Source organism: Solanum lycopersicum, chromosome 8 (assembly GCF_036512215.1).
Source record: "Solanum lycopersicum chromosome 8, SLM_r2.1".
NCBI lineage: Eukaryota > Viridiplantae > Streptophyta > Magnoliopsida > Solanales > Solanaceae > Solanum > Solanum lycopersicum.
The window spans coordinates 64,692,401-64,711,446 of record NC_090807.1 but is presented as its reverse complement, the minus strand read 5'-3'; the positions used below and the strand labels follow the sequence as shown (position 1 = coordinate 64,711,446).

At 33.7% G+C, this 19,046-nt stretch overlaps 3 protein-coding genes and 1 long non-coding RNA gene across 6 annotated transcripts; 1 reads left to right on the top strand and 3 right to left on the bottom strand.

The window, feature by feature from the left end:
* Positions 1–199: 199 nt before the first annotated feature.
* LOC101251706 (NADH dehydrogenase [ubiquinone] 1 beta subcomplex subunit 8, mitochondrial) lies at positions 200–5,506 on the bottom strand. The gene is made up of 4 exons (XM_004245705.4): positions 5,231–5,506; positions 5,027–5,113; positions 4,435–4,530; positions 200–541 (listed from the first exon to the last, which is right to left on the bottom strand). Exons 1-4 carry the CDS (start codon positions 5,366–5,368, stop codon positions 485–487), a joined length of 378 nt encoding a protein of 125 aa, XP_004245753.1. The 5' UTR covers positions 5,369–5,506; the 3' UTR covers positions 200–484.
* A 588-nt stretch (positions 5,507–6,094) lies between these two features.
* Positions 6,095–8,372, bottom strand: ldh1 (L-lactate dehydrogenase). Its single transcript, NM_001279336.1, has 2 exons — positions 7,640–8,372; positions 6,095–6,779 (listed from the first exon to the last, which is right to left on the bottom strand). Exons 1-2 carry the CDS (start codon positions 8,246–8,248, stop codon positions 6,336–6,338), a joined length of 1,053 nt encoding a protein of 350 aa, NP_001266265.1. The 5' UTR covers positions 8,249–8,372; the 3' UTR covers positions 6,095–6,335.
* Positions 8,373–10,567: 2,195 nt separating this feature from the next.
* LOC104648960 (uncharacterized) lies at positions 10,568–17,492 on the top strand. Of its 3 annotated transcripts, none has more exons than XR_011211033.1 (4): positions 10,568–10,729; positions 12,664–12,758; positions 14,079–14,281; positions 17,086–17,492. It is a non-coding gene; the product is annotated as an uncharacterized lncRNA (long non-coding RNA). The 3 variants fall into 3 exon arrangements; XR_002028432.3 differs by lacking the exon at positions 17,086–17,492 and adding an exon at positions 13,834–13,999 and having other exon boundaries at positions 10,589–10,729; positions 14,079–14,459; XR_002028433.3 differs by lacking the exon at positions 17,086–17,492 and having other exon boundaries at positions 10,589–10,729; positions 14,079–14,459.
* LOC101252313 (uncharacterized) lies at positions 14,880–17,086 on the bottom strand. Its single transcript, XM_004245707.5, has 4 exons — positions 16,790–17,086; positions 16,485–16,629; positions 15,880–15,923; positions 14,880–15,499 (listed from the first exon to the last, which is right to left on the bottom strand). The coding sequence occupies exons 1-4, from the start codon at positions 16,916–16,918 to the stop codon at positions 15,350–15,352; spliced, it is 468 nt and encodes a 155-aa protein (XP_004245755.1). The 5' UTR covers positions 16,919–17,086; the 3' UTR covers positions 14,880–15,349.
* Positions 17,493–19,046: the final 1,554 nt, after the last annotated feature.

The window sequence follows — 19,046 nt, the reverse complement described above, 5'->3', positions numbered from 1 at the left end:
GAAAAGAAAAATGTAACAAAGTAAAAGAAAGGTGTATAACTATCACTAAAATCTCTGTAACATTCTACCCTCCGAATTTATTATAACGATGATTCTCAGTCTCCCTTTTGATTTATAATGACATTTCGAGTACCACATTTCATGTAATTAATTTGAACATAGTACATGAATTAGTCAAAAACAAGACGTGAAGAAAAGATTTCATCGTAATAACCATGGAAAAGCATCAATTTCAGAAATAATTGTTTGATCTCAAAAAGACAGTCAATCTACTAACCTTATAGTATATGACTAACCCAAATCAAACTCTCAGAATATGAAAAGATTCAGCAGAAAAGCGACAAAAGCAAAGTAATGTAAGTTTGTCGGTTGCAGCGTCGGAACCAAGATTTATTTTGCGCTGTTTCAAGCCTTATAGTTGATTATACATTAGAAGAAAAGCAGGAAACACATTTGTGGATTCAAACTGCAACTAGATTCAAGCTCAAGGTTCTCCTCCGAGCTCCACTCTTAAGTTGTCATATGGATAGACCTTTGGTGTCTGCGCATACCAAAAACAGAAAAGGTTAGTCAATCAAAATGGGAAAATTCAAAGCACAAGCTGTATGATGATCAAATGCAGGTTGACAGAGTATGTAATCACTAGGGTATTTATATTTGATAATTGGATTGCTCAGAAGTAGTGATTGTGGTAAAGGTGAGCATTACTCACTGAAAGCCAGCTCTAATTGCACCTTGCAAGGAGGGAAAGTGTCTTACCCGTGCCCATTTCCCATTACCCTCAAAGGAAGTAGGGGGTGGATCCAATGACTTTTCCCCACTAGTAAGGTGGAAGTCATTTCTACCTCTCTAAAATGCTTCTCTTGCAACTACTACAGCTTTAAAGAACAATCTCGAACGACAATCCCGCCCAGGTGATTTGGAAATAAACAAATGATAAATACAATCAAGTATGTTACAGACAATCACTACGATACAGCCTTTGAAACATCTAGACAGTATCATACACTTCTAGTACAGCCTGTGGAACTAGCTAGCGAGTGTAGTGTCAAATCATCAGCTGCTCTAAATAAAAGACAAGAGAAGTCCATGTTGTTGAAATGATTAAGGATTCAGATCCCAAAGAAAGGAACTCTAGTTCACATCCTTCACTCTGAAATAATGACTTCTGAAACCATTTTAATCACTTGAATGAAAAGCTTATGTGATAAGCACAACAGGTCAGCAACAACTGGTATCCATTGTAGATTACCATAACCTCATTGACAAAAAGTGAGTTGCCGTGCCCAAAAATAATAGAATCTAAAATTTCTGCTTCATCACACTAGGTGAGTGAAACAGTTTGGTCTCTTCCTTAATTCTAAACGCTCTCACCTTTATCTTTTAGAACAGGAAAGGGTCAAAGATGTCCTTGGCATATTGAATATGGCTTAAAATTAACCTCCTTCCACCTATTGAACCAAAATTGCCTTTGACGTTATATTTAAGCCTAATCACCCCTCTTTTTAACGGAACTGATGTGGAAAATATGAAAATTTTAATTAAATATGAGGTATCGATTTGTTGATCCACATATAATTAGACCCAATTCATTCACAACCTAACCCCTTAATCCAAACATGTTTTAAAAGACCCCCACAACTTCATCCTCTTCATTCGCCTCAGAACAAGATGATGCATATCAAAAAACTCTTTGAAATCTGTATACTCAGAAATAATGACAAATAAATAAATTATTAATACCTCCTATGGCTTTCTATAATTTGTTTTGCTTCCAAAATCTTTATATTCACAGATGGAACCTCCCCTCTTTCTTCGTTTCTCTGCCTAAATTTCTCAATTAAATTATCCACAGGTACATTCTTCTTCTTTGTCGTTTTCTTCAATTAGGATTTTGTTACAAATCCACCTTCAAGATTTTTTGTTCTTTTTTCCTATTTTATATTCAACTGCATTATACCTTCATCAGGTCAAGAATTCATACATCATATAAGATATTTTGATATTTTGTCACTATGAAGTATGAAGGCATCCCAATGGTTCTGCCTTCAATTGTAATTGCATCAGAAGAGTGGGAAAAAAAGAGATACTTTTGATTTGTTGTAGTTCTTTCCAAAATGCCATTGTCTCTTTCAGCATCGAAGGCACTTAGGCATTTAGTTATACAGCAGTACGTAATCAAACAGATTACTGATTCCAGATCAGGATTAGGCCACCTTGCTGAAGTTCAATACTTGAGTGGCATTGCTGGTGTTCTTTCATATTACCATGGGTATGATGCTGGCAGGAAGGTGATTAAGTCTTTGTCATCGAGAGAATGAAGAGGATGTTGTGGGGGTCTTTTTAGAACAGGTTTGGATTCATGGGTCGGGTGGTAAATTGATTGGGTCTAACTAGTAACTACACATGGACCAATAAATTGATGCCACATTGAAAAGACCACATTTTCTATACTTGCTTCCGTTACAAGGAGGAGCAATTTTAGGCTTAAATTTAATGCTAAGTGCAACTTTGGTTCAATAAGTAGAAGGAGGGTAATTATAAGTCATTTTCAATATGTTACTGGTATTTTTGACCCTTCATCGTTTTCAGGATAGAACTTTCTTCAATGCTACAAACGCACACATATTGAACACATTGTCTTCTTATTTTTTTTATTTTTTTTATGACAAGGGAAACCCGCAGCCGCTACCCTTTGGGTGCGCACAGGGTAAAACCCACGCTCCTGTGCAATAGCTCGCAAACCACATAGGAGAGATAACCCGCACTAGGCAAGTCTAGTGCGACGAGCTCGACCCAAAAGGCAAACCCCTTGCTTTCGGCCTTTCGCTGGCAAGGGGTTTCGAACTTGGACCTCCAACATGAAAGTCCCAAGCTCAAACCATTGGGCCACCCCCAAGGGTAGGTAACACAATGATTTTTTTTCTAAAACGATAAGATAATGAAACTTCTTTCTGTGCTACCTAGCAAATCAAAATCAACAGCAAATAACTTTATGAATACAACAATAATGTCATTAAAGCTAGCTCATGACTAGTATTAATAAAGAGCATCTAGCCTTGAATTTACTGCACAATATAAATTCAAAATAGGATATGATGCAAGACGTCTCTTTATATATTCTTCAGCAAACATTTCTCATCTTTTAGCACTTCATCGTGGAAACAAAATATATTTGATTGAGTAAAAACTTAGGCTTCTTCAACGAATGATCTAACAGAGTAAACAGAAATTTTTTGATGAAGAAAACGGGATTTCACCAAAACAGCAGCCAGAGGATGAAAAATACAAAAGTGATAGAACCAGTACAAGGTATATCTACTAATTTTAGGAAAAATCTTTCTAAATATTTAGCACTACCAAACAAGAGAGAATAGGAAAATGTTTTCCGAAAACATTTTTCTTCATACCAAACATGAAAGAAGGAGCAATAAGGAAAATTGCCATGGAAAAAAAATGTAGGATAGGAAGCTCTAATTGAACAACTTCAGGTGAAGAATCCAAACCACAAGGTACTAGTCCTTGCAGCCCCAGAAATAGGAAGTAATTTAGGTTAAGAAAAGAAAAAATTGTTAAGGTGGTGCATAGAGCAAATGAAGATACTATCTCTACAGATACTTTAAGTACTACACCACAGATATTTTCACCAGCCTACTGGAGACGGCCTTTTCTTTTTAAGAAATAACAAAAGGCATTATAACTAGTGGTAGATTACTGGATTGACTATAGGTGGTAAAACCTCCGGCGATCCTCCTCTTCACTGATGGTTCAGCTGAAGGTGCATGTGCACCAGGAGGGAGCACAGAAGAATTGACAGGGTTAGGGACCGGAGAATCAGGCAGATGCTCTGATGAGGTAGTTCGGGACTACGCATTTTTCAAGTTTGGCAAAATAAAGTATGTGGATACTTTGACCAAGAAAAAGTAATACTCTTTACTAGGTTTTCGATCCTAGCATCACATCATTCTGTCATAGTACCATAATATTTCAACAGATCATTTCCCAGCCTATAAGGAGAAGATCACATAACAAACTCTAATATAATCCACGTGATGCTGGTCATTTAGACACAGAATGAAGAAACCACAGCCGCAATAGAGTTCTATAGTAAAGTTACCCTTTAGTCAACAAAAAAAAGAGTTCTTTAGTATTCGTCCAACACGAAGATCAACAAACAGCTTAAAGTAACTTTACCACAAATTGACACAGTAAACAAGATACAAGTCCACCCATAGTAAAAACACACGCAACAAAAATGCAACTCGCATCTGGACAACATGGTACAGTACTACAGTAATGTCATCAAAGCATAACATTATTTTTCTGATAAGTATGTCAAAAAAGCATAACTGATTCTATTCAAAAAAGAAAAAAGCATAACTGTTTCACACTAAAAAGGAAAAACAGAATTGGAATACAATAATGCAGACTTACAAATGGGATTTTGGAGGCTTTATCATTCCAAACAGCTAACAGTCCAATCCCCACAAAACAACTCAACCCACCGCACAACCAAGCCAATGCTTCATACTGACATTAAAAGCAGTTCAAGAATCTTCAATTATCTTATATAAATAACTTGACTAGCAAAAATGAAAAACTTGAAATCGTGAACGGTAAAGCCATGAAGATGATTCAAATACTAATCCCCTTACCAACAGATACAAAATCCTAAGATTTCACATATAGAAGTCTCCAATTCCAGACTATAATTACTTTTATTAACAAACTAAAGGGTGAAACAATGAATTGGGGATTCGTATACAAATCTTGAGCCAAAAATCCAGCCTTTCCAACAGATATAAAATCTTAATGATTTGATATACTATCAAAAATAAAAATTATAAAAAGAATAAACATGGGTTTCAAATAGGGATCCTAATCAGAATATCAAACCTTTCCAACATCAGCAAGTAAATCTCCAATACACATTAAAACTAATTTGACTAAAAATGAAAAATTGTAAACGGTAGCAAATGAATTGGTGATTTAAAAACAAATCTTAAATTAGAACAAAATATCCAACCTTTCCAACGGTATCAGCTATCCGATCGATACAAGGCTCGGGAAAAGGAGTACCGTTGTCCCATGTAAGTTCATCATTCACATGAAGCTACAATCATAACGAAAAAACATCAACACTAAATTAGGGTTTGCCAATCAAACTAAAAAAAACAAAATGAAACATAAAAAGTATAAGTACTGTATGTATTTATACTATAGTCACTACCGGCTTATCAGGTACGATATGTTTTCCGACGGGAAGGCCCATGCCGGCGCGTGTTCGAAGAGAGGATGCGAGGGAGCGGGCGACAACACCGTTTCCGCCCATTATGCGAGTAGCTACATTACTCAATCTTCCGGCCATTTTCCGATGATCGGAATCGTTCGTATCTCGCCGACAGTTCTTCGGAATTCAACGATTTGTGATTCAGTTCAATTTTTTTCCCTAGTAGAGATTGCGTTACTGAACTGCCCTTTCCATAGCTTAAGGCAATGAACCAAAACGACATCGTTTGGTAATTTCTCCATTTTTGTATTTCGGTCCTAGTTTTAGTGTAAATTCCATTAAAAGCACCAAAGTTTATTAGTGTACACAAAAGCGTCCTCCTAAAGCTGGAAATGTTAGAAAAAAAAACTATATTACGATAAATATGTTTATATGATTTCGTTATTCATCTCACATACCCAAAACATTGAAAGAGTTGCTTCAATTTATTCAATCAATAATTGAAAAAAAAAATCTTACTAAAATTGGTTTTTTTTAATTCTTATTAGTAATACAAATGATGAAACTCCCATAGGATGCATTTATCTTAATTCCTTCACTTTAACTAGAGCAAATTGCTTCTGCTAAGAACATTTAAAAGTAACTTGAATCATAACAAATTGTTCAAAGTATACAGATGATTATTCGAACGAGATCACTGATCAGCTAATAACTATATTCTCAAAAAGTCATCCGATTTAATTTTGTAATAAAAGTAGTTTAACAAATGATAATTATCTCATAAATTCACTTAACTTTATTTTGTAACAGAAAAATTACTTAACTATTGTCGTTTCACAAGTATATTGAAATTGGAGTATAATAAAATTAAATTTCTTTATAAGGACATAAAAAGTTGTGTTACAATTTATTTCAAAGTTAGCACCACGGAGCACACTAGCAAGCAGCCAATATGTCCTATGACCAATTGCTACAACACTTGTGCTACTCACTATTTTTTTCGTAAACAAAATTCAACAAACTGTATAATAAGAAACAACATATAGTAGTAGTATAGTAACATTGGTAAATGAACAGTTTCTAGACTCTAGTAGTACTATTTTTTTCAAATTCCCAACTGACTCTGCACTTCCAAAATAGTCTTAGCTGAATTCCTAAGCTGTTCAATTTCTTCATCAGTAAGATGCACATTCGTCACGCCCAAAACTCCACTTCTACCAAGCTGTGCAGGCAAGCTCAAGAACACATCGCCACCATCAATGCCATAGAACCCTTTTGCAAGAACCGAAACAGGGTGAATCCTTCTTTGATCGCGAAGGATTGTTCGAGCCAAGTTAGCAACAGAGTAGCCAATTGCCCATGATGTGTAACCTTTCAGACTAATCACTTCATATGCACTGTGCACAACTTCTTGGTGGATTTTTTCCAGCGTCTCTTTTTCCAAAGCAATTTGTTGCCTCTCAAGGAAACTGAGGACTGGTACACCTCCTACACTAATGCCTGACCAAAGTGCCACTGAGCTATCACCATGCTCTCCAACAATGTATGCCTACAAATATATAAATATATCACACAAGTATACTACTTTCACATAAACAATACACACAGAACTTAGGGTATTAATCGGATGTTAAATTCGATTCAAATACTTTGTAAATTTCTAATTAGATAGTATTTATTATTAATAGTATTTTAAATTCAACGGAAAAACAAATTTTAATTACTATATTAGATATGTTGTTGTTATAATGTGTTAGCTTATTTCTATCTATCGAACTCGAAAAATAGGAGTTTTTCTCCCTTCATGTACTTGGGAAATAGAATTCCTTCCATTTCAATGTAAGTGTCTTGTTTACTCCCTCACTCCCTCCATCCAAAAATGTGTCTCTTTACTAAAATCGGATATCTTTTATTTACTCTAATTTTCTTGATAGACGTGAAACAAGTTAAGATGACACTTATTTTGAGACAAATAAAGTATCTTGTTAATTAATCCATCTATTTGAATACAAAAAAAATAAAAAAAAAATGAGGTCATTCTTTTCTAATCTGAGAGAGTATATATTCAAACATTTCAATTTGTAGTACTTTTGTATAATTTTAATATTTATTTTAAAATATTAAATTGATCCAATCTAATCTAATTTATTTATCAAAATTAGGAAAATTAACTCTAAAAAAGCATCTTCTTATATTATTTTCATATAGGAATGTCCCTTTTTATATTTACAGTAATTTTTCACTTCCAACATTGTATGACATATTGAAGACACAATATTCAATAGACATTTAGACGCATTATATTACATTTTTAGTTTAAAAATACCAAATTCAAAAGTCTTTTTAGTTTCTTAATGTGAAAACAAAAATAGAAATTTAAATTAAATAGTTGGAGAATGAAGCACTAACCTGGACATCTTGGGCATTAACATCAAGATGATCCGCAATCAAAAACCGAAATCTAGAAGAATCCAAATTCGTTCCCGACCCGATAACCCGATTCGCCGGAAACCCAGACAATTTCCAAGCAACATACGTCAGCACATCCACCGGATTCGAAACTACTAGAAGCGTAGTCTCCGGCGAATACTTCACCAACGGCGGAATAATACTCCTAAACAGAGCCATATTTCTCTGCAACAAATTCAACCTACTCTCCCCCGGATTCTGTCGGGCACCTGCAGTTACAATACAAAGATCCGACCCGGCAGTAACCGAGTAATCAATCGATGCGTGGATCTTCGTACGCGGCAGAAACGCTGCCGCGTGCTGAAGATCCAGCATTTCTCCTCGGAGCTTGTCGGATTTTGCGTCGACGAGTGCAAGCTCGTCGACTAGGTCTTGTGTTAGGATTGTTTGTGCAATTGCCATACCGACGTTTCCGACGCCGATGACGGAGATTTTGGTGTGGCGTTTTGTGGGTGAAGGAGGGGCAGCATTGGAAATTGACTTGAAGAAAGCTTGGGTTAAGTCTAGACCACCAGGACCGAGTGATGAAGATGAACTACTGTTTTGCATGATTAATTAGATTTGCTTGTGTAACAAGAAAAGATTTGTTTTGTTCTGTGATAGCAGAGAAATTAAGCTTGTAATTGTAGTTTAGTGGTTAATGTTGAAGGGATTTATATAGAGAAAAAAAAAATAGTTTGAAGATGAAGCAAAGGGGGACAAAATGATGATGAAAAGTTGGTACTGTATAGGATTGTTTTCAACGGTCAAGCTTCCGAGAAGCATTGGAAAAGTAAAAAAAAAAAAAAAAATACTCCATCATTCCATGTTTGAAACTTGGCAATAAGGTTAATGATATTCACCGTTTGTTCACTTTTATTTGTTACGAATTTAATAACATATTATATTTTATTTGAATAGTTATTACATATTATTTCATTAGGTATTGTCTTGTATTATTTTTTAATGCGGTATATATATATTATGGATCATGTCTTTGTTTGTTGTTATAATTTGATGATAAATTCAGAAGAAAATAATGTACGAAATAAAATCACAGAAAATAGTGTAAATGATAAAATACTTAAATAACAAATAAAGATAAAATGAAAAAAAAATTAAAGTAATGATATAATCACATTGAATTGATCGTTACATAAAATGATTTTTTTTGTTATTATCTAGTAATAAATTTAAATAATATGGCAAGTAACATTCAAAATAACATTGCATTTAAAATAACAAGATAATATATCAGATAACAACCATTCAAATAAGATGTTAAGAAAATAATAATTGATATAATTATTTTAATTTTAGATCTTAAAAAATAGCTTCTAAACTGAAGAATATGGAAAAAAATATTTTTAATATTATTAATAAAATAAATAAATTTTTATTTTTAAATAGTGAACAAATAAAGACAGACGAGCTTAAGATTTTTAATAATGTCCCACACTTCCTAAAAGTTGATGTAAGTCGAGTATCTAGAAAAGTAAGATTATAAGTCGGTGATTGACATTAATGTTTGATTTCTTGCTACCCAATCAAGAAAAATTAATCACGTCAAATATGAATAAACGAGGCAAAATTAATGTTTTCTCAAAGGAATACTAGATATACTAAAGTGTGGAGAAAATCAAATAGATAGGTGGCGTACAATATTAAAAGTAAGATTACTTATGTAATTTCCTTTATAAACACGGTTTATTAACACGTCTTTTTAGTAAAATGTTGCTTTGTACCGTAACATAATAGAATAAGTAGATTTTGCCCACTGATTAATTAAAACTAGGCCATTGTTTCATCAGCATTGTTTCTGCCAGTGGTATTTGTAAAAAATTAATTCCATGGTTTATCAAAAAGCCTAAAGCCTAGGGCCTTTTCTTTTATTTGTTTTTAAACTCATCGTGAATCGCGTTTGTTTTCATTATATTCTTCTAGCTTTAAACATGTATTAGTATTAATTAATTAGTGAAACTCCATGAAGAAGCCATCAACTGCTTGGTTGGCATGAACAATTGAAACTACCATAAGAGGAAGAGCGCATGGTGGTTTGAGTTATACCTGTGTTCGTTAACTTTAAAAAAAATTTATATATTTAATTTAACGATAATGCTACATTAAAACCTTCCCTTATGATACATACTACAAAATTATAGACTTTAGTTGAAGACCTCATCATAGTTAGGGGCGTACCCACCCTTGACTATCGAGTAACACATCTTTGTCAGAAATTATATTATACGTAGTGATCAACTTTTGATTTGGTATATATATATATATATATATATTGATACATACAAGTTAAATTTTTAGTATAATAGTTAAAATTAGGAATACTACTCATAATTATACTTTTTGCTAAAATGAGAATTTTCTTTTTACTTATTATTATTTTAAATGATAAGATATTATCGACAACAAATTAATATTTGGTTAATTTGTTACATAAAGGGAGAAGAAAATTGCAAGGAATTAAATAATTACACAATGCCTTAGGTATTAAGCTGACTACTATATTTACCGGAGTAATAAATTGATCTGAACAATTGAGCAATAAATCAAATGCCTAAAATGATTAGCTATATGAAATTATTACGTTAGAGTTAATTCACATAAAGTGCTTACATAATGTAATTTAATATAATATAATATATGATTTAATTCAATACACAGTTAAAAATTTTAATTATTAAGAATTAACCTATCATTAATCTATCATCTCCTTTCATAAGGCGTTGAACTAATTCTTCAATAAAACATAAATAATATAAATTTGAATTAGTTTTATTACGAAAAAAAAAACAAAAAAACTCCTAGCAAGTAAAAAATGACAATGGACTAATTTCGAAATAAATTATACTTGATGGACCAAAACTACATTTTGCATAAACAGAGGAACATTTGCTTTTGAAAATCAGACTGTTGAAGTGGACCATGGACTCGAACTTCGTCGTTTCTCAAGCTTCACCGGGGTCCGAAGGCCGAAGCTCGCCGTGACGATGTCAATGCCGCATCCATTCACCATATCTGCATAAGCATCGTCTGGTACCTCCTTGTTTCGCACTTCATATGTTATTTTATCGGATTATTAACTTGTAATTGTATCTTCGATTTCAAATTAGTTAATCTGAAATTGCACAATTTAGGTGCGCTTGATGTAATCTTGTCTTTTCCAATGTACTGAATAAGCAAAAGAAGGTTGGTTGCTTGCATTTTAGTATTCAGTAGTGGAGATTACTTTGTCAAAACTATTTGCAGTTAATGTGATGTTGGAATGGGACTTATCACAACAACATCAAATACTGGATTGAGGAAATACGAGACTATAATTAAAGGAAAATTGGCGAGATATTGATTGCATTTTGTAGTAGTTGTATATTTGCAGGATGCTATCATCACTTATGCTTGACCTGTTTAGTGTAGATAAATAACATGATTTGGAAGCAGATTTTTTTGTTAGGAGTACAAAAACCTATATAACAGGACTTGAGCTTTAAATTGTATTTCATTTCTTTTTAGAGGAAAAAGTGCATTCATATTCTTTGCAATAAGTATGGCCAATCCGAACTCCAACTTTAAAAACTCTAATAAAGTGAAAAATATCTGATTTTCATGGCCAAATACCCACTTAGAGGAAGCTTATCTCGATTGGCAGGTCCAGCCATAGGTGGATCATCTCTCTACAGTTTACTTATGTTTCTGCGTGCACCAGAACAGGAAGAACCAGATGTCCATCCTAGCATACCAAGGGTGTTAAGTGTCCCATATTGGTTGAGGGTATGGGTTGTTGTCTTCTTATATAATGTTAAGTGATCCTCATCCACGAGCTAACTTGTTAGATTTACCACATTGGTTAAAGGAATAAATAGTTATATGATCTCGGCCAATCCTCATCTCATGAGCTCATTTTTAAGATTGAATTCGGTTCAAGGTCCATTTCCTTCACAATTTTAAAAGATAGATATTTCCTGGACTTTGTTAGCTCCATGAATTGTGTAGACTAACTTAAATTCTACTCCTAAAGCTTACTGGTTTTTGTTTTTGCTCCAAAAGCACTCAAGCTTTCGTTTTGTAATATGGCACCATCCAGTTACCTTTTGTCAATAAAAAACTTCTTCATAAAAAAAAGGGTTAGTAATACAAAAACTTAAATACAGGCGTAAAATTTGCATTGACTAAAGCACTTAGGCTAGTATTTCAACCTACGACATGTCCTTGTTCAATTTTCATCCTTTAATGGCTAAGTAACTTCACTATATGCAGTTTCAATTCCCTATAGGGCATGAGAGAGGGAGGAAATAATTTATTCCTGAACTGGAGTTGGTCACTGATCTGGTCAAGAATGGGATTGAAATTTGAATCGGCGTTCTTTTTAGAGTAGAAGATTTGAGAGTTCTCGGGCTCTCCTAGGAAAGTGATCATGGAGGTTTGCTGTTGAAGAGGACAGGTTGTTGTGGGAAGTTATCAAATCATGGACTGTTACTAGGGGTTGGATGAGAAAACAGATTACTATTCCTTATGGTACAGCCATATGTAGAGGGTTATGAAGGGACGGGGAAACTGTTTCTAGGGGTTGGATGAGAAAACAGATTGCGTGGATGGCCTGAAAAAATCTCATACTGGAATTTCTTCCTTCTTTACATGAATGGTTTACTTCAGCTCTAGATTCTCTCTAAGCAACTCCAAAGTAATTCCTTGAGAGTGGCAATGAATGTGTTAACTACTTTTGGCCTTTGGATTCGGTACCTTACTAAAAACACGACAGTTAAAAAGCATATTTTTCTAAAGATGGACTTGTTTTATGCATTCTTTTTATCATTTTATGCCTTGTGATTGTTGACCTGTTCCAACCATGTCTTTAATGGGAGCAAAGAAATTTGGATGCTCTAAGTTTCTGAGGTCTGAAGTGTTCTGTGGGGTCGTCATTATATTTGAGCAGTTCATATAGAATGATTTTAGAAACTGAATACCTTATGCAGTGAGGCTGGATCCTGAGGAGATATCAGCAAAACTGACTGGTTATGAAAGAAAACACGACGCAGTCACATGTATTGGCATGAGGACCTACATACCGGTACTCTGTCTCTCTGTTTCTTCGCTGTAATTGTCATAATGTTTCTCAAGATTCTTCTGCTTACAGTTTCACGTATGAGTTGTTTCCCTGTCATTTTCAAACATTAGTTATTGAAATGTTGTGCAGCTTGTCAAAGTCATTACATTCTCTAATGGAGCTGCTGATAGTAGCTAATGCCATATTGGCTAGCTTCTGAGTTTCTTCTAATGAAAGCCAAGATTAGGTGAATAACACGGTTATGAAGGTTTTAACTTGACTAGAACACTTCTGTTGCAAATTATTGATTCCTCCTACATATTGTTGGTTAAAACACACAATATCTGTCTTTCTTGCCTCCTGCACTCATTTGCATCACATCAAGGTATATTATCTAGTGCAACCTTCTTGTCCATTGCTGTTTGCTGTAGCTTGAGCAAATTGGGCCCTGCGGTCTAGTTGCCAGGGTCAGATTCCTGTCACTCTCTTGCTTACACCAATTGCTAATAATATGTGATACATGTTGAGGGGTCCCCATTTTTCCACTTTTAGACGGAAAGTGGACTATTTGGTATGTGTTTTACTCTCCATCATTCTCTTCAATAAATGGACTCTATGCTATTCATTGTGCCAGCTGTGCTTCTGCTCACTGTTCCTAAAATCTGTATCTGTCAATGTTGTTGATCTAGATGTGCAGCCTGCCAGTTTTTCCCACTTTGTCATTACCTCACATTAGAGGCCACTTCAATTACCCTTTCGCCTACAATTAAATTGCATAGAAGAAGCTTTCCTTTTTGCAATTAGTAGGCAGCAAAGGGAAGGCCACCGCGACTTGTTCAACAACTAACGAATTATGTTTAGCAGAAAAAGCTATCCTTTAATGTAATAGGTGAAGAAATACTTAAAATTGATGATTCTCTTTGTGAATACATTTATTAAATTCTTCAGCCATAGACATACACTGTTTAAAGCCAAACATCAATTTCTTACCGCTCAAACTTATCCTATATCTGAGTTTTATGTGACAACGGAAGTTCCTAACTATTATGGAAATAGTTGTGTACTACCATATAATTGTAATTCATTCTAATTTTACCAGGTGATTTAGGATGAAGCAATCACCAACCTCAAACCTGACTTCTTCTGGTTTGGAGTTGATGAGATTGATCTTAAACTGGGGATCAGAATTCCTCAATTTCATTAAAACATCCATTGTCAACTGTAGTAAAAAAAATCCCCATTTTAATGAAGTCGGACTCAATTAGGTAAAATCAGTACTGCTGTAGGCATTTTTGCTCCTTGAGACTGGCAAAATGCTTCTATTTGATTTTGCTTCGAAATTAGTTTACAGGCTGTTGACGTGATTGTGATTCGTCAATAGTTGGGTTCGTCCCACTTCCATTCTGATCTCTGGTTAAAAATAGAGGGATCCCAACCATCCTACGGCATCCTGGTGGTGGAATGAGCAACATAGTTACCACATCTCAATACTGATTGATTGCAAAAGGATCGAACTGCAGCTGCAAGCCCAATTGTCCTGCGCTCAGGTTCTTACATATAGAATTATTTTCGTATAATTTTAAACTGATTTTCCCCCTCCTCTTTTCTGTAACGCAATCGAGACCCAGTGCTTCTTCTATTTTTATTTAGGTGATAGCTTTAAACAATTTATCTTTATGTATGAATTTCCTTTAAAAAAAAGACCATTTTGAGATACAAAATAAATTTACTTAGGTACTATGACATTAAAGGTCAGGAAAATTGCAGAAAACAGAGATTGAAAAGAAATATATCGGTCATTTAGCAATCTGAAATTTCAGGAACTAATCCTTCCAATATTTTTTGAGACTCTCATCATTTACTGCCTTCAATTGGTTTGTATTATATTGGACGGATTGGGTTATGACCCGTTTATTTGACCCAATCTAACTTTGGATGGGTTGAGTCTTGATCCAATAATCAATTCTACTCAATCCGCCGATTTGCCACCTTTATAATATCTTAACCAGACTCAAGAACAAGAGCGACAAATATCAGATTTGTTTGCCTGCTTATGGCTGGGCACATAATAAATGACAAAAATAGATTTGGTTTCTTAGATAGAAAATACAAAGGACTTAAAAAAAAGAGACAAACAACAGAAACTAACACATAACTGTCTATATCATTAAAGAAGAAAACCAACCAACACATTCACAGCAGAGAGACCACTGCTACTTTTTTTCCTATATATTCATATGCACTCTTTTTTTTTCCTTTTTTTTTTTAAATATAAGGTACACTTGATAAAAACAAGACAGTAATATAAGGGACCATATACATCCACATCATGCCCTCAATAAACCTCAGCCATATGCATTAATGTAACACGTGACCTTATAATATATAACATTGATATTTTTTGCTACTTGTTTTTGCAATTTTTAGTCCTTTCTATTCGTACATACATGGAGTATGATCTCATCTATGATTCTCCTTCATTTGCCAAGACAATAATAATAATTTTAAGAAGAAAAAAAGAACGAAAATTAACAGGTCTCGTATACGTATACACATACGTATAAACGAGAAAATAAAATACATATAAGTATGATGGTTTTCATCTACAATATATTTTAGTGTTTCGTGTTGTGAATAGGTGGTTTTCTATGGGGTTGTGCATAATCCATAACTACTACGTCTTCCACCGGTTCCTTTTCAATGGAGTTCACTGCTTCTTCCTCGTGTTGTGTTGACGGTGGAGATTCTAGCATCAACCTAGATATCTGCATATATATAGCATTAGCACTTAACTTATATATATCGATAATGTTTTCGTAGAATCCATGCATTTTACATTTTAACCTCTTATAGCACGTAAAAGATATCTAACTTACATATAAAGTGAACATGCATAGAAATTGCATCGATATTGTCCTTTAAGTTGACGACAATATGCATGTCAAAAACAGTGAAACATGATATCGATAGTCGATAGAAAAATGAAATACAAATCTTGGACTCCACTTATTTTAACAGTAAAAAACAAGATTCTTGGGTCTCCAAAGAAGTTCTATTGTTTTTTTTATAATACTGTATATGACATAAATTAATTAAACACTAATTATATTGTGTGGAGATAGAGAGAGAGAAATTAGAGCTTTACCTTTACTTGAGCTCCCTCATGAAACGATATCTTGACCTTGTTTCCTGTTAGTCACAACACTTAATTCGTCATATAAGAAAACTAATTAACGTTGCAAAGAAGAAGAGAAAAAGTTGCATTCAGGAATTTAAAAGGAAGCAAAAAAATAAAAATCCCTCGATTTTTTTATCTTTTGTTCTTGAAAATATTATCACTCATAACATTGGAAAATATGACATAAATTCTAAAGTCACCAAACAATCTTGGTTAGGTGACTTGCAAAAGGAAGTAATACATATTATAAAATCTGAGTTTCTTTTCTTCTTATTTTTTTCATACATAGACTATGTTGTTAGATAAGACAATAACCTTATAGTTATTGAGATAAATTAAGTACATAAAACTAACTTAAGTTTTAAGATAAGATAGTCAGAATAATATCAGAGCAGGTAAGAGGTTTTACCGCATGTAAAAAAGAATTTTCATGTGCTTAAATCATCGAACCCACATATAAAAGGCGTCGTGAGGTATAATTAAATAAAAGTAAGTTATGAAAGGAACTGTACAAGCTATGACAATTAACATGTTTCAAAAATAACAGAAATTTTTAACGTGCCAAAAACTACCTTTATCTTCTTCATCGTCTAATTGCTTTCGTGCAACAATTGATCTCTTTTTCCACATAAGTTTTCCATCATCTTTTCCAATATCTTCAGACATAATTATTCTTCCTTCTGTTTTTGATATGTCACTAGTCAAAAATTTTACATCCTGCAAATAAACAAGGACAAGTTACATATTTGGTCGGTCAGTCAAAATAATTACACTCTCTAGTAAAAAAATACTAATATATATTGGCTGGAGAGTATTGCTATTATTTTGATGGACGGTTATACAGATCGAACAAGGAAAGAAATATTTGTGAGCAAACCTTGCTAGAGAGTAGTATTTTGTTTTCTTTGTCATCCATACTTGCTAGTGGTCTTGCACTACATGCATGAAGAGAAATACAAATACAAACCAAAAGATAAACAAGGAACTTAGACATATTGATGAACATTTTTTTGTTTGTTTGGGCAAGCTTATGAATATAATAGGTTACAGGGTATTATTTTGTTGAAAATATTGCAACTTGGTAGCTAGCTAGGGTTGTGTTTGGGATATTGGCAATGAATTTAGTGGGTATATAAGTAGTAGGAAAAGGGCAATGAATGGCATTAAATGCAGGTTTTGTAGGGAGATGAAGGTAGAACATGCAGGTGCTTGGATATGCTCATCCTTCACTACATTTTTGAAGATATTGACGGCCTCCCTATGTCTCCTCCTTCCTTTAAACTTCTCAATCACCATGGCCCCACTCGGATTTAGACACAGAGGCGGATTCAGAACTTAATATTTTACGTTTTAATTGTTAACTCGTTAATTTGAAATTATGAGTTCATATTTAATCAACAATAACATGTCCAGTGAGATTCCATGAGTAGAGTTTGGAGAGAGTGATCGAGTTGTATGCCGACCTAAGTTACTAGAGAGTAGAGAGAGTGGTTGCAATGTAACACCTTCTTGTTTGTGATTAATTAGTTACTCTACGTGATATTTTTATGATAAAATTGAATGACTTTTCATTACAAAAAGATTAATAGTTTACTCACTTTAATTAATTTCTAAGATATGAATCATGCAAAGCTGAATGATGATAAAAGTGTGCTAGCTAGTAACATATTGTGTATATTATTATAAAGTATGCTAATATTTTTACATAATTGAAAAGAATATTGTTTGAGCTAGTTGATCTACCGACAAAACTCTAGTCCTAGTTCAAATTTTAGAAGTCAAGGATATACAAAAAGCTTAACAAAAACACATGACAAAAACAAGGTAATGGACTCAAAAATCTTTCTTATGGATCTCATATGTTAGTAATGATCACTTACGTTTTTCATGCCCTGTCTTCATTTAATATATAGTTTGCATAATTACATAATTAATTTGATCATAACAGAATTCATATATACATATAATACATGCAATAAATAAGAATAAGAGAATTCTAGGACATGTCCCATGTGTTTGTGTAGGATTCCTACCACCCTTTCATATCTTTGTTTTAGATTTTCAGCATGGCTTGTTAAATGGCACTCCTTGCCTTTGTAATTTATTACTTTTGCTTTGCTAGTTTCTTTTTTCCTAAAATTAAATTGTACAATTTTTGTCATCTTGCTAACCTTGTCCTATCTAGAGCCTTTCTAAAAGGTTTTTCTGATGTGGGATTCATAAGGTGTAGTGTACAACCTTCTTCATTAAGGGGCTTGCTCTCTGTCATAGGCGTCACACACCCCTTGGGACTCAGGGTCCTTGCTAAGGTTTTCTCTACTATAGTACTGAGCGAGAGTCATGCTCTGATACCATTTGTCATGTCTTGATCCAACTGTTAATCAGGAGCGGACCCAGTAAGTCAGACGCGGGTGCTCAAGCACCCATTGATTTCCGAAATTTTATATATATATATATATATAGAAAATATGATACGTATGTTATTATAATTTAAATGAACACCCATAGAACAAAAGCAGTTGTGGGTGAGTTGGTTTAAACCTCTATGTTTTTCCTCACTATTGTATTGAGGGAGAGTCATGCTCTGATATGATTGTAATGTTTTGGTTAAGCTATTGTTATTTTGTGTCGTCTAGGCCAACACAAATTTGTTTCTTGAGTTTTAATACAGAATGTGTCAGAACAGTTAATTATGAACCCTGTCTTTTAACCAACTTAGGCTGGTTGTACTTTGAAGTTTGTTCAGTTTCACACAAGCAGGGTGATTGAGGTACATGCTTCCACATCTAAGTTTCACACCAGGAACCTATGGACGTCAAAATACTGCATCATTTGCAAATATTTGAGCAACTACAACTTTTGTCACCCCGTTAACCTCGTCTTATTTATAACTCTTTTTAAGCTATTCTAAATTTTTTTTTTGCATTTACATGATAATATTTTATATATATATATATATATATATATATACACACACTAGCCAAAATTACAAATTAGGAAGAGCATTAGAGTTTTATGGTATAGTTTAATGATGTCTACACATTATTACAAATGATAATTTCTTTCAAAAAGTAATTCCTAAAATATTATACGTTGTTTGCAAACACCAAAAGAACTACAAATTATGTCATCTT

Coding starts and splice junctions, on each gene's coding strand:
- LOC101252313 (XM_004245707.5), bottom strand. CDS start 16,918: ATGTTCATCAATATGTCTAAGTTCCTTGTTTATCTTTTGGTTTGTATT. Junction 16,630..16,789: donor AAATACTACTCTCTAGCAAG/GTTTGCTCACAA, acceptor GTTTATTTGCAG/GATGTAAAATTTTTGACTAG. Junction 15,924..16,484: donor AGACGATGAAGAAGATAAAG/GTAGTTTTTGGC, acceptor TGTGACTAACAG/GAAACAAGGTCAAGATATCG.
- LOC101251706 (XM_004245705.4), bottom strand. CDS start 5,368: ATGGCCGGAAGATTGAGTAATGTAGCTACTCGCATAATGGGCGGAAAC. Junction 4,531..5,026: donor TAGCTGATACCGTTGGAAAG/GTTGGATATTTT, acceptor TTTTAATGTCAG/TATGAAGCATTGGCTTGGTT. Junction 542..4,434: donor AAGCCTCCAAAATCCCATTT/GTAAGTCTGCAT, acceptor TGGTATGCGCAG/ACACCAAAGGTCTATCCATA.
- ldh1 (NM_001279336.1), bottom strand. CDS start 8,248: ATGCAAAACAGTAGTTCATCTTCATCACTCGGTCCTGGTGGTCTAGAC. Junction 6,780..7,639: donor TTAATGCCCAAGATGTCCAG/GTTAGTGCTTCA, acceptor ATATATTTGTAG/GCATACATTGTTGGAGAGCA.